At 40.6% G+C, this 14,041-nt stretch overlaps 1 protein-coding gene across 8 annotated transcripts in view; it reads right to left on the minus strand.

The window, feature by feature from the left end:
• Positions 1-7,535: 7,535 nt before the first annotated feature.
• The window catches only part of CPLANE1 (ciliogenesis and planar polarity effector complex subunit 1), a 103,643-nt gene continuing 97,137 nt past the window's right edge, over positions 7,536-14,041 (minus strand). For all 8 annotated transcript variants that reach the window (XM_088827652.1, XM_088827655.1, XM_088827651.1 and 5 more), the window contains 2 exons: positions 8,761-8,933; positions 7,536-8,234 (listed from right to left, as the gene is read on the minus strand). In XM_088827652.1, coding sequence (XP_088683778.1) covers positions 8,061-8,234; positions 8,761-8,933 — 347 coding nt within the window. In that variant the 3' untranslated portion in view covers positions 7,536-8,060. The remainder of the gene's footprint in view (positions 8,235-8,760; positions 8,934-14,041) is intronic.

Consider the following 14,041-nt stretch of genomic DNA (forward strand, 5'->3'; position numbering starts at 1 on the left):
GAGGAATTACCGTGATCTGAAGTGTGGAAAGGAGCCAAAGAAGAGAGAAGTCTTGCATCTCTGCTTGGCTTAAAACTGTCCACTGAATCTTTAAAACCCTGCCTTTTATATAGTTTAGAGTAATTCCAAGATAAAAATGTTAATGAGGCAGGCTGTTAATAAAGTTTCTATTATTTAGTTTTTTTTCTAATTAAAGAATCCCTTGTTAATTCAAGCAACCACTCTGATCTCTGAATAGCTGAATGCGTATTTCTAAAGAATATACTATTGTAATTTATAAAAACTCTGATGCTGGGAGGGATTGGGTGCAGGAGGAGAAGGGGACGACAGAGAATGAGATGGCTGGATGGCATCATCGACTCGATGGACATGAGTTTGAGTGAACTCTGGGAGTTGGTGATGGACAGGGAGGCCTGGCGTGCTGTGATTCACGGGGTTACAAAGAGTTGGACACGACTGAGTGACTGAACTGAACTGAACTGAATTCATTCTACTCCTTAGATATTGATTATATTATGATCTATTGACTTTTTATGATAAAGACTTGGTTCTCAGGCTTATTCCCTCTCCTCCCAATATGGATATCACTGTATTTAATGAGCATTTCTGTAATATAAAACTATGTAAAGATTATTCAATCAGAACTGTTTAGTTTATTATGAATGCATTCCTTTATTTATTTCCTTTTTTTCCCTTTAGTGAGGTTGCTTTGCTGTTTAACTTACATAATTTCCACGTAGAATGGTCTTTCAGATCATTCCTTTGGGTCTTCTCCCCGCTGCCCCTCCCACATATCTCCATCAAAAAATGCCTTCCTGGAGCTATTCTTACCTTTGCACCTATCTGGACTGATTTTTTAGGATTGCTGCCAAAGTGTTCTACCTAGGGGTAGACTTTTCCTACCCCTGTTCTGGTTGGATCCAGGACCTGTGACTGGAACCTTAACTTTTTTCCTTTTTGCTTAAAAAATCTTCAGTTTGCTTGAGCATATCCTGCAGTAATTTCCTAAGAACAGACACAGAGGAACAAAATTTTTTGAATCATTGAATGTTTGAAAATATGTTTATTCTCACCTCATAGTTGATACTGCTACTGCTAAGTCACTTCAGTCGTGTCCGACTCTGTGCGACCCCATAGATGGCAGCCCACCAGGCTCCCCCGTCCCTAGGATTCTCCAGCAAGAGCACTGGAGTGGGTTGCCATTTCCTTCTCCAATGTGTTAAAGTGAAAAGTGAAAGTGAAGTCACTCAGTTGTTTCCGACTCTTCACGACCGCATGGACTGCAGCCCACCAGGCTCCTCCATCCATGGGATTTTCCAGGCAAGAGTACTGGAGTAGGGTGCCATCGCCTTCTCCGATGATAACTGGGTCTAAAATTCTAAATTGAAATTTTTCCCTTTGAAAATACTTTCACCATAATCTAGCCTGTGTTGTTGCTGTTAAGAGGTCTGCTACCATATTGATTTGTTTTTCCTTTGTATATTCTCTTTGCTTTCCCTTTCTAGAAACTTAAGATATTTTCTGTATTTCTCATATTGTAAAATTTCACTGTGATGTTTCTTAGTGGATCTCTAAAAATTCATTTTTCAGGGTATGTTATAGACTGTGTATGGAGACTGTGTATGTATAGACTGTGTATGTGTATGTATAGACTGTGTATGGTATGTTATAGACTGTGTATGGAGAATTTTCTTTGATAATTTCTTTCCCTTTAGTTTCTTTCTCTGTAATTTGTTAGATATTATTCTTCGTGGACTCATCTCCTCAGTTATGGTTTTTGCTCTTTTCTTGGGTTTTTTAATGCTATATTTGAGAATTTTTCAACTTTACCTTCTAACTCTCCTATTAACTTTTTAATTTCAGCTATATTTAACTTTCAAAGAGTTTCTTCTTGTTCTATGGTTGCCTCTTTCATACAGTAACTTGTTCTTATTTCATAAATGCAACATCTCATATCCATCTATCAGATTAGCAAGTAGACTTCTCAGTTGCCATTTGGTGCCCTGAGCTCAAGCCACAGCCAATGCATCCTATGTTCAGGTTTAAGGTTGAAAAATCACATTCCCTCACTCCTTGGAATTCTGATAAGAATTACAAACTGAAGTCAGACAGATGGAGATAAAATTAACATCTTTATTGTCAGTAGAGCCAGGGTAGAGATACTGTAGCATGGACCTGCAATCACAATCAAGCTTGCTGCCATTTGCCCCAAATCTAGACATATATCCATCTGCTGGTGGCGTATTCTGCAAGGGAAATACTTAATCTACTTAGCTTCCTGCCTGAACAAGAAACCACTGCCCTTCACTCAAGAGTCAAGAGTAGGGACAAAGGGAATGAAGCCACACATACATGGTAAATACATGCATACTCCTTTTTTAAATGGGAATCAATTGATGTTGAACTCTTGCCACTCACCAACTAGAAATATCAATCTGCTTTATTAACAGAAATAACCTCATGGGAATTCTCACAATAGGGCTTCCTCTGTCATTGTTGGAGCCTTCCAATTCATTAGTTGTAAAAAACATTTCTTCTTTGGTTAACAAACCAGATCTCTTTGTTATTCTGTCATTTAATTTGGACTGTCCCTTTCATGAAGAGGGTTTCTTCCTGCATGTCAAGTGATGCCTAACTGTCCCTTCAGGTTTCAAGCAGGGTACTAGAAAGTTTACTGGAGCTCTGAATATATAGGTGGATTTCATCTGGTGGGCTCAAGTCTATAGCAGTGATTCGCAAACTTTTTCTGCAAAGAATCAGAAAATAAGTATTTTAGGCTTTGCAAGTTACATGGTCTATGTAGCAGCAATGCAGCTCTGCCTCTGCTGTGCAAAAGCAGCACAGATAACACATAAATGGATGGGCAGTTTGTCTTTCAGTAAAACTTTATTTAAAAGAACAGAAAACAGGCCAGATTTGCTGCTCTCTGCTCTCAGGTCATCAGATGGGAAGCTGGACTCTTTCCTGGGGCATAGATGCTGGGAGTTCTATGCATAAGGGATAGAGAAATAAGGAGTTGCAACTGTTCTAATAAGACTTACACCATGATTGTCTCACCGCATCTCCCTTTTTGTACTTGTCAGCTCTGAGTCTTAAGTACACTGTTTATCATTACCCTTTTCTGCACAAATTATATTATGGCTTCCTCCACCCTCTTAGACCTCCTGTGACTTCTCTTCTCCAGTAATATCTCCTGTCCAATTCTCTTAGCTTGTGTTGATTTATACATTTTAATATTCCTTTATTATCCTTTCATTTAGGTCTTAGAAGAAATAAAAATAATTGATCGAATGGTAAAATATTTACCATTTTAAAGTTCTTAACACTGAAGTTATTTTAATTACCTTGTTTTTATATTTCCTGGATTTGAATATAGTTTAAATAATTCTTTTCAAATTAGAATCATTGTTTTATAAAATCCTATATAAAAACTTTCCCTTTGCCGGGAGCCAGCGAGGGAAATCCTACCCATGGCAAAGGTCAACTGGGGAAGAGGCCTGATGGGCAAAGGCTAATCAGGACTCGAGGAGCCCCCTGGACTTACCTGAGCATCTACCCTAAAGAAAACCGGAATCTGACTGCTTTACTATCTTACGCCTCTTACCAAGTCCTCTAATACTTACGGGGGTTTCCCCCCAACCACCTTTCTCTGAAAACATTAATTCAGAGCTGTAGTTTAAAAGTTCTCCTCGGCTTAATAGGAGTGTTCCAATCCAAGCCCCTCTGATAGCTTTCTAACTTGCATGACAAGTTTGTCCGGGCTCCTAAAATACAGGAATCTGTTGAAGAAGTTAAAATCACTAGAATAGTACTAGAAAAGATTTCATTGTTAAATCAATGCTTGCTGCAGTTTCCTCTATCTATTGTATCCTTGGAAATATATTAATCCTTTGACTTAACCACATCAGATCTTAAGTTAATAAGTTCCTTTCTTACAGCTCACTACACCGGTGCCTTATAGGAATGTAACTTTGTTATGTGTCTAGCACCTAACTTTAGGAAAGTCACCTTAAAAGAAAAGTCTTTTACTTGCTAACTAACCTATTGTTAGGAGAGAGGGCCATAAACTGTTAGCAGGCCCCCTGGCCAGAAGATGATGTAAACCACCTAAAAACTTTTATCACGAGATATACAAAAATAAGCCCTGATCCTGATAAGGGTCAAGACTGCTGACCCCACGTGATTTTGGCGTGACTCTATACCTCCCTTTCTCTGTTTCTTATGCGCATAACTTAGGGTATAAAAGCAGCACTGGAAAATAAAGTTTTGGGCCTTGCTCACTGAAGCTTGGTCTCCCCGTGTCGTTCTTTCTCTTTTTCCAACCTTTTCTCTATTCTCCTTTTTCTGGTTGAGATCCTTGGAGCGCTGGGCCCTCTGAGTTTACTTATCTGCCTGGGCTTCTAAGACCCACTCGAGGGGGTGCCCTGGTGGGGTGCCTCAAGTGATTCGAGAGGGCGCCTGCGGCCTACGTAAACAGAGCAAGCCCCGTGCTGGGGTTTTATTGGTTTCCAGCGTAAACCAAGGAATCATCAGCCCCTGTCTCTCTCTCTCTCTCTCTTTCTCTCTCTCTCTCTGACGCCGACGCCGTTCATCCCGAGGATACCCTGGGTCATATCGGGGCTGGACCCCGATATCCCTTCAGCTAGGTAACTCCCCACAGAAGTTGGCCCTACGCCCCATATATAGATTCATTCCCAACCTATACACCAACCTTACCTAACAAGGGTTCTTTTCTTCTCACATGTTCCCCAGATTCAATCTTTATGAAAAGGAAAGCATTCGTTTCTGTTAGGGTCTCCTTAATGATACAAAGTCACAGTCTAGATGCTGAACACACAGGAAGGGTCAGGATATGAGCAATGCCTAAAAAAAAGCGGAGTTCTGGAGGGCTACCAATGTGACTTCTACACCATTCCTGTCTCTCCTATTTCTTCAGCAAGATCCAAGGATTGGTTTCTTATAGAAAAGCTAAACAAGACACAAATAATTACTTGAATTGTTGGGAAGTGAAAAAAGTTTTAAGCTATAATGGCTTTTCATGAATCCATCACATATGTGAGCATATACTAGGGCTAGAAACAATAGAAGCTGAAGTAGGAAAGTAAGGCTGAAGTTAGTGATATTCACCCAGGTCCATGGATATAATTTCTTGACAGAAGTCTTGTGTTTGAGCTTCCTTTGTTTACAGATCCCAGACTCAGCCAGAATAAAGATTAGGACACTCAGATGTGGCTTTGGTTTAGTGATGCATGCTATTAAATGCTGTGTAACATATTTTCTAATAAAAATGTGAGCAAAATGATATTGTTTTGCGAAGTTAGGAATCCTTTTGATAACTGCTGCTGCTGCTAAGTTGCTTCAGTTGTGTCCGACTCTGTGCGACTCCATAGACAGCAGCCCACCAGGCTCCCCCCGTCCTTGGGATTTTCCAGGCAAGAACACTGGAGTGGGTTGCCATTTTCTTCTCCAATGCATGAAAGTGAAAAGTGAAAGTGAAGTCGCTCCGTCGTGTCCGACTCTTAGCCACCTCATGGACTGCAGCTTACCAGGCTCCTCCATCCATGGTATTTTCCAGGCAAGAGGACTGGAGTGGGGTGCCATTGCCTTCTCCTTTGATAACTAAGGTAACCCCAAGTATGGTAAGTGTTAAAATCTAGATGTGGAAACTGTTTCTCTTAACCTGTTTGGAAGGTACACAGTCTAGACCCTAACTTGGAAGGATGTTTTCTCTGTGTCAGGCACACGAATTATACTGCAGTTTTTTGAAGACCATAAGAACATATTCAAGCTAGATGCTGGAGACATAGGACCATCAGCCCTCTGCTGACACGTTCTACCCCTCTTCAGTCCTCTTTCAGGTTTGCTGTATGGATGTAAAGTTCACCGAGACCAGAGGAGACTTCCACTGCTAGCTATGACAGAGTAATTGATACAGGACTAGCCTTGCTGCTTTAACCATAAAATTGGACAAAGTTTACGTGAGGCAACTGCTTTTAGACACTGGACAGCATGCAGCAAGAGACCGTGATCCCCAAGGGAAGAGACGCTCACAAGGCAAGTCTCAGCAGTGCTTGGCTTTTTAAGTGTATTATCACAACTCCAGCATAGCAAGTTATGTCCAAGGAGACCACAGTGGTCCCGCTAAGCTGAGGAGGCAGAGGTTGAAGTGTAGGATGGTAACCATTGACCAGACTCTGTAAGGCCTTGTGTGGGGGCTCCCTGTGTGTCCTTGGACAAGAGTTGAGCTGCTCATATCCAGTTCTGTGCAAGAGGACAAGAGGCTTTACCAGAAAGCTGTTACTATAATAAAACGTTGAGAGGTAACAGTCTCTGGGGGATGCTGGAGGCCCAGCTCAGATCTTGCTGACAGTCTATTAACATTCCAGGCATCCAGTTTATACAACTGGAAGTCCCATCTGAGAAGTAAAGACCTTGCCCTATAACTGCTGTAAAAATATCCTTCAAAAATGACAGTGAACGATAACAGTTCAGTCAGTGAAACCTGAGAGGATTACCAGATCTTCACAATAAGAAACACTAATGATCTTCAGTCAGAAGAGAAATACTACACATAAATATGGATCTAAAGGAAGAAATGAAAAAACACTGGAGGCAATACCCTCAAAAGCCAACCGAATGTTTAAATCGGAGCAGGAGTGAACAGGTATACCACCAGTTTATTGTGAAGTGGTGAAAGTGAAATGTTAATATTGACTCTATACAGTCTGAAAAGACCCTGATGCTGGGAAAAATTTAAGGCAGGAGAAGAAGGGAATGACAGAGAATGAGGTGGAGATTGCATCAGTGACTCAATGAATATGAGTTGGAGCAAGCTCTGAGAGATGAACAGGAAAGGCCGGCGTGCTGCAGTCCACAGGGCACGAGGAGTCAGACATGACTGAGTTACTGAACAAAAGTCTGGTGAGTTCAAATCACATTGTTAGCTCTAAAGCAGCAATTCTTAAACTTTTTGTTCTCTTTACACTCAAGATTATTGAGGAGCCCAAAGAGCTTTAATGTAGGTATATCTGTCAATATTTATGTCAGAAATGAAAACTGAGAAAAATGTTTAAATTACAATGACCCCATTCAATGTTAACACGTGATGCATGGCAATGTTTGAAAGTTTTACAAATATCTTCATTTCTGACCCTAGTGCACTGTCTTTTTAGTTGAAGTGTATGAAAAAAGTCTGGCCTCACACAGGTATGTAGTTGGAAAAGGAGGAATATTTTTCAGATAATATTCTTTGATACTGCACTAAAAATGGACAAATATGTGAAGGCTTTTAGTTTTTTTATCTAAAAGTTATTACCAAGATCATGACGTTGTTTGGGTGCAGTACCAGAATTACCCAGGTCTCTGCCCCACGGTTTTCACGAAGTTAACATGAGCCTTCCAGAGTCAGGAGGCACAGTCTCTTTCTTCCCCACCCAAATCATCCATCTCCTTTTCTTCCTTCAAGTCTTTTTCAGCTGAGGACAGAGGACAGAAGATCTGGACGACATGAAACATGGTTTATTTAGAAGTTCAGAATTGGTGGGAGGTGGTTAGTTCCTTTTTACTCCTAGGCCAAGCCCTATACAATTTTAGGATATGTTTTAAATGGAGTTCATTATAGAGTGTCTCAGGTGAGACAGTGATCTTCTTCACCTCAATGAAAGAATTTTTTTCTATCAGATTTATCCACATAAGGTTGTTACTCAAAACTCAGGAGATAAAGGAAGATGCAAGAAGATTTTTATTGAAAGTAGCTTAAATATAAGTTTGGCTTGAAAGGTACTGTTTATTTCATCATTTAAAAAATTATACCTAAAGATAATAAGTCAAATACAAAAACATATTATACAACTATAGTTAACCTTTTTTCCTTGAAGGCAAAATAACTGAGAAATGTTTATTTTCCCTCTTAAAATGTCTAATCCAAGTAATAAGGTGCTTACAGGTGGTAAATTCACATTGCTTTCTCCATTGCTTCTCTCCCTTAAACCCACAATATCTTGCTGAACTTTATCACTGAGTTGCTGGCCTTCATGTGGAAGCAGAGTGACGTTCAGGTCTTACAGGTCCAGGGCCCAGTGGACAGAGAGGCTCTTGTCCTCCACGCCGGCCACCATGTCTTCAACAGCATCCCAGTCAAGCTTGCTGAGGATGCTGCCTGTGCTCTCAGACAAACTCTCCATGCCACCTACTCCAAAAGGAGCCTCTGACTTTTCTTCAGTTGGTGAGGAGTCCTAGAAAATTGAGAAAGACAGTAAATTGTGGCCCTGAGGAAAAAAATCAATGGCACATGAGCTAAGTTTTCCAAAGACCCTAGAGCTGCTCATCCACCAAAGAGTGACAGAAATATGAAGGGAACCAGGGCTGTCGTTGCCCAGCACATCTGGACTGGTGATGGGATGAATGAACATCACCTGACACAATGAGATGCTGGCACCAGGTCTGAAGAGTAGATAGAATGGACTGTCGCACCTATAGTACAATATTCTGTTCTTACATTTTTGTTGTGTTTTGTTTGGGTTGTGGTTTTTTTTGTTGTTGTTAAAAAGAAAATACGCAGTCAAGGAAAATTCTGAAATACAAATGCTGGAGTATTCAGCCAAAAGTGTAGATGCTTTGAATCACTACTTCAAACTGACCTATCAGCCCTTAAGTATGTCTACATCCCACACACACACACAAATAAGTAAATATGCAAAGAAAAAACCCTTAAGAATACAAATAATCACTAGGCAAACTGAAACTTGGAATAATGCATACCTGTAGCAGGGAACTGTGACTCTTGTGGAGAATCGCACGGATGTCTGAAGGTACCAACCACGGGCTCACCACAGTCTCTTCTCTCTCATACTCTATACACACCTCCTTGGTTTGAGGTGCAAGCCCAGTGCTTCTGTGACTTTTTACATACTGCCGACAGGGAGCATTGGGGCCTTTCCAGGGAAAAGAACAAAGCATACTTTAGGACTGATTCAATGATAAGTTTGTTCCTTATTGTGACTTTTACTGTCAAATCCAAGGCAGCCAATCTCATCTAATATTGGAATCACAAGGTCTGGTTGGCTTTAGGGTTCTAGCAATTCCTGTTCTGTTGGTGTGAGAGAAGGAAACTGAATTCTGGACAACTCTTTAACTTTTTATTTTACATTGGAGTATGGTTGATTAGGAAAGAAAAGTGAAATCACTCAGTCGTATCCGACTCTTTGCAACCCCATGGACTACTAGGCTCCCCGTCCATGGGATTTTCCAGGCAAGAGTTCTGGAATGGGTTGCCATTTCCTTCTCCAGGTTGATTAACAATATTTGATTAGTAATTAACAAAGTTTGATTAACAATATTGTGTGAGTTTTCAGGGGTATAGCAAAGTGATTGAGTTGTACATATACATGTATCTGCTCTTTTTCAAGTTCTTTTTTCATTTAGCTTAATAACATTGAGCAGAATTCCTTGTGTTATACAGCAGGACCGCATTGGTTATCTATTTTAAATATATAGCAAGTGTATACACGTCTATCCCAGACTCCAAATCTATTCCTTCCCACCATTTCCTCCCCCGGGGGACCATAAGTTCATACTCTAAGTCTGTGAGTCTGTTTTGTAAATAAGTTCATTTGTGTGATTTATTTTAGATTTCACACTTAAGTGCCATCATATGGTATTTGTCTTTCTCTAACATACTTTGCTCAGTATAATTTCGTCTATGTTGTTGCAAATGATGTTTCATTCTTTTTAATGGTAATATTTCATTGTGTATATGTACCACATCTTCATTATCCTTTCCTCTGTGATGTACATTTGGGTTGCTTCCATATCCTGGCTATTGTAAACAGCACTGCAGTGAACACTGGGGTGTATGTATCCTTTTGAACCATGGTTTTCTCCAGATACATGCCCAGGAGTGGGATCACTCAATCATATGGGAGCTCTACTTTTAGGTTTATAAGAAACTTCCATACTGTTCTCCATAGTGGCTGTACTAATTTACACTCCAACCAACAGTGTAGAAGGGTTCCCTTTCCCCCACAACCTCTCCCAGCGTTTACTGTTTGTAGACTCTATTGACAATGGCTAGCTACAAATCATTGTAGCTTTGATTTGCATTTTTCTAATAATTAGTGATATTGAGCATCTTTTCATTTTTTTAAAATTTTCTTAGAAATGTCTATTTAGGTCTTCTGCCTATTTTTTGATTGGATTGTTTATTTGAAATTGAGCTATGTGAACTGTTTGTATATTTGGAGATTAACTCCCTGTCAATCCTATGGTTTGCAAATATTTTCTCCTGTTCCATGAGTTGTCTTTTCATTTTGTTTATAGCTTACTTTACTGTGTAAAAGCTTTTGAGTTTAACTAGGTCCCATTTGTTTATTTTTGTTTCCATGACTCTAGGAAATGGATAGAAAATGATATTGCTGTGATTGCAAAAAGTGTTCTAAGTTTTCACCTAGGAGTCTTATAGTGTCCAGTCTTACACTTAGGTCTTTAATTCATTTGTGTTTACTTTTACGTATGGCGTTAAAGAATGTTCTAATTTCATTTTTATATATCTAGCTTTCCAGTTTTCTCACACCATTTATTGAAGAGATTGTATTTTCTTCCATTGTATAGTCTTGACTCCTTTGTCACAGATTAACCAACAAGAGGAGCATAGCTTTATCTCTGAACTGTCTATCCTGTTCCACTGATCTATGTTTCTGTGCCAGTACCATACGGTTTTGATGGCTGCAGCTTTGTAGTATAGTCTGAAGTCAAGGAGCCTGATTCCTCCAGCTCTGTTTTTTCTTTCTCAGAATTACTTTGGCCATTCAAGATTTTTTGTGTTTCCATGCAAATTAAAACTTTTTTTTTGTTCTAGTTGTGTGAAAAATATCATTGGTAATTTGATAGGGATTGCACTGAATCTCAGAGAAGGCAATGGCAACCCACTCGAGTACTCTTGCCTAGAAAATCCCATGGACAGAAGAGCCTGGTAGGCTGTAGTCCGTGGGGTTGCTAAGAGTTGGACACGACTGAGCAACTTCACTTTCACTTTTTGCTTTCGTGCATTGGAGAAGGAAATGGCAACCCACTCCAGTGTTCTTGCCTGGAGAATCCCAGGGATGGGGGAGCCTGGTGGGCTACTGTCTATGGGGTTGCACAGAGTCAGACACGACTGAAGTGACTTAGCAGCAGCAGCAGCAGTTTTCTGGTAGCATTTTAGGATTTTCAGTGTCTGGTATCATACAACAGTTTTACCTCTGCAGCAGTGACAGTTTTACCTCTTTTCCAATTTTGGATTCCTTTTCTTCTCTGATTGCTGTGGCTAGGACTTCCAAATCTATGTTGAATAAAAGTGACAAGAGTATGCATCCCTGTCTTGTTCCTGTTCTTAGAAAGAATGCTTTCAGCTTTTCACCATTTAGTGTGATGTTAGCTGTGGGTTTGTCATATATGGCCTTTACTCCCCGGTAGTTCAGATGGTAAAGAATCTGCCTGCAATGTAGGAGACCCAGGTTTGATCCCTGAGTTGTGAAGATCCTGTGGAGAAGGGAACGACTACCCACTCCAGTCTTCTTGCCAGGAGAATTCCATGAAAGTCCATAGGGTTGCAAAGAGTTGGACACAACTAAGCAACTAACACTGTCATGTTGCCGCAACACACACTTTTGGAGAATGTTTATCATAAATGGTGTGAATTTTATCAAAATCTTTTCCTACATCTATTAAGATGATCATATGGCTTTTACTCTTCAACTTGATGTATCACACTGATTTGCAGATACTGAAAAATCCTTGCAGAGACTGGTTTAAGATGGTAAAGCAGAAGGACATGTGCTCATCATCTGAGAGAGCACCAAAATCACAACTGTTGAACAACCATCAACCGGAGGACACCGGAACCCACCAAAAAAAGACACCCAATATCCAAGGACAAAGGAGAAGCCACAACAAGATGGTTCATTTCAGTCGCTCAGTCGTGTCCGACTCTTTGCGACCGCATGAATCACAGCACGCCAGGCCTCCCTGTCCATCACCGACTCCCAGAGTTCACCCAAACTCATGTCCATCGAGTCGGTGATGCCATCCAGCCATCTCATTCTCTGTCGTCCCCTTCTCCTCCCACCCCCAATCCCTACCAGCATCAGAGTCTTTTCCAGTGAGTCAACTCGTAGGAGGGGCACAATCACGACAAAATCAAATCCCAAACCTGTGGGGTGGGCAACCCACACACTGGATAACAATAATACCAAAGAAGTTCTCACACTGTTATGAAGGTTCTAGGCCCCACATCAGGCTTCCCAGCTTGGGGATCTGGCAAAGGGATTGGGAATCCCCAGGGCATCTGAAGGCCAGTGGGATTTGATTAAAGGATTCCCACAGGACTGGGAGAAACAGAGTCTACTCTTGAGGGCACAAACAAAACCCTGTGTGCACCAGGACCCAGGGGAAAGGAGCAGTGACCCCACAGAAGACTGAGCCAAACTTGCCTACGAGTGTTTGAGGGTCTCCTGCAGAGGCATGGGTCAGCAGTGGCCCATTGTGGGGACCAGGGCATTGGCAGCAGCAGTCCTGGGATATGTTTCTTGGCATAAGTCCTCTTGGAGGTCACCATTAGCCCTCATAAAGGCAGGAGACTCCAGGATTGGGATGCCTCAGACCAAACAACTAATGGGGAGGGAGTACAGCCCCACCCATCAGCAGACTCTTGGATTAAAATTTTACTCAGTACAGCCCTGCCCACCAGAGCAAGACCCCCATTTTCCCCACAGCCAGTCCTTCCCATCCAGAAGCTTGCATTGGCCTCTTATCCTCATTCACCAGAGGGCAGACAGAAGAAACAAGAACTATAGCCTCTAAAGCAAAAACTATAATCACATAAAGCTAACCAAAATAAAAAGAAATAGGATTATGTCCCAGATGAAGGAACAAGGTAAAGCCCCAGAAAAACAACTAAATTAAATGGAGACAGGCAACCTTCCATAAAAAGAATGAAGAATAATGATAGTGAAGATAATCTAGGATCTTGGAAAAAGAATGGAGAAGATGCAAGAAATGTTTACCAAAGACCTAGAAGAATTCTGAAGAAAGAATGGAGAAGATACAAGAAATGTTCAAAAAGATCTAGAAGAATGAACAGAAATGAACAGTAGACTAGAAGGAATGAACAGAAATGAACAGTAATGAACAGTAGACGAGAAGGAATCAATAGCAGAATAACTGAGGCAGAAGAACAGGTAAGTGACATGAAAGACAGAATGGTGGAAATCACTGCTGTGAAACAGAATATAGAAAAAAGAATGAAAATAAATGAAGACAGCCTAAGAGGCCTCTGGGACAACATTAAACACACCGATATTTGCATTATATGGGTCCCAGAAGAAGAAGAGAGAAAGGACCTGAGAAAATATTTGAAGAGATAATAGCTGAAAACATCCCTAACATGTGAAAGGAAACAGTCAACCAAGTACAGGAGGCACACAGTCCCAGGCAGGATAAACTCAAGGAGGAACACGCTAAGACATGTAGTAATCAAACTGACAAAAATTAAAAACAAAGATAAAAATTTAAAAGCAAGAAGGGAAAAAAAGACAACCTACAATGGAAATCCCACAAGATTATCAGCTGATTTATCAACAGAACCTCTACAAGCCAGAAGGGAATGTCATGATAAATTTCAAGTGATGAAAGGGAAGAACTTTTCAACCAAGAATACTCTACTCAGCAAGATTCTCGATCAGATTTGATGGGAGAAATCAAAAGCTTTCCAGACAAGCAGAAGTTAAGAGAATTCAGCACCATTAAACCAGTTTTACAACAAATGCTAAAGGAACTTCTCTAGGCATGAAAAATCCTTGCATCCCTTGGATAATTCCCACTTGATCATGGTGTATGATCCTTTCAATGTATTGCTGGATTTGGTTTGCTAGTATTTTGTTGAGTATTTTTGCATCTATGTTCACTGGTGATATTGACACGTCATATTCTTTTTTTGTGTGCCATCTTTGTCAGGGTCATGGTGGCCTCACAGAATGAGTTTGGGAGTATTCTTTCCATGGCAATC

The sequence above is a fragment of the Moschus berezovskii genome, chromosome 18, assembly GCF_049115385.1.
Source record: "Moschus berezovskii isolate FMDL1 chromosome 18, NW_MosBer_1.0, whole genome shotgun sequence".
Taxonomy (NCBI): Eukaryota; Metazoa; Chordata; class Mammalia; order Artiodactyla; family Moschidae; genus Moschus; species Moschus berezovskii.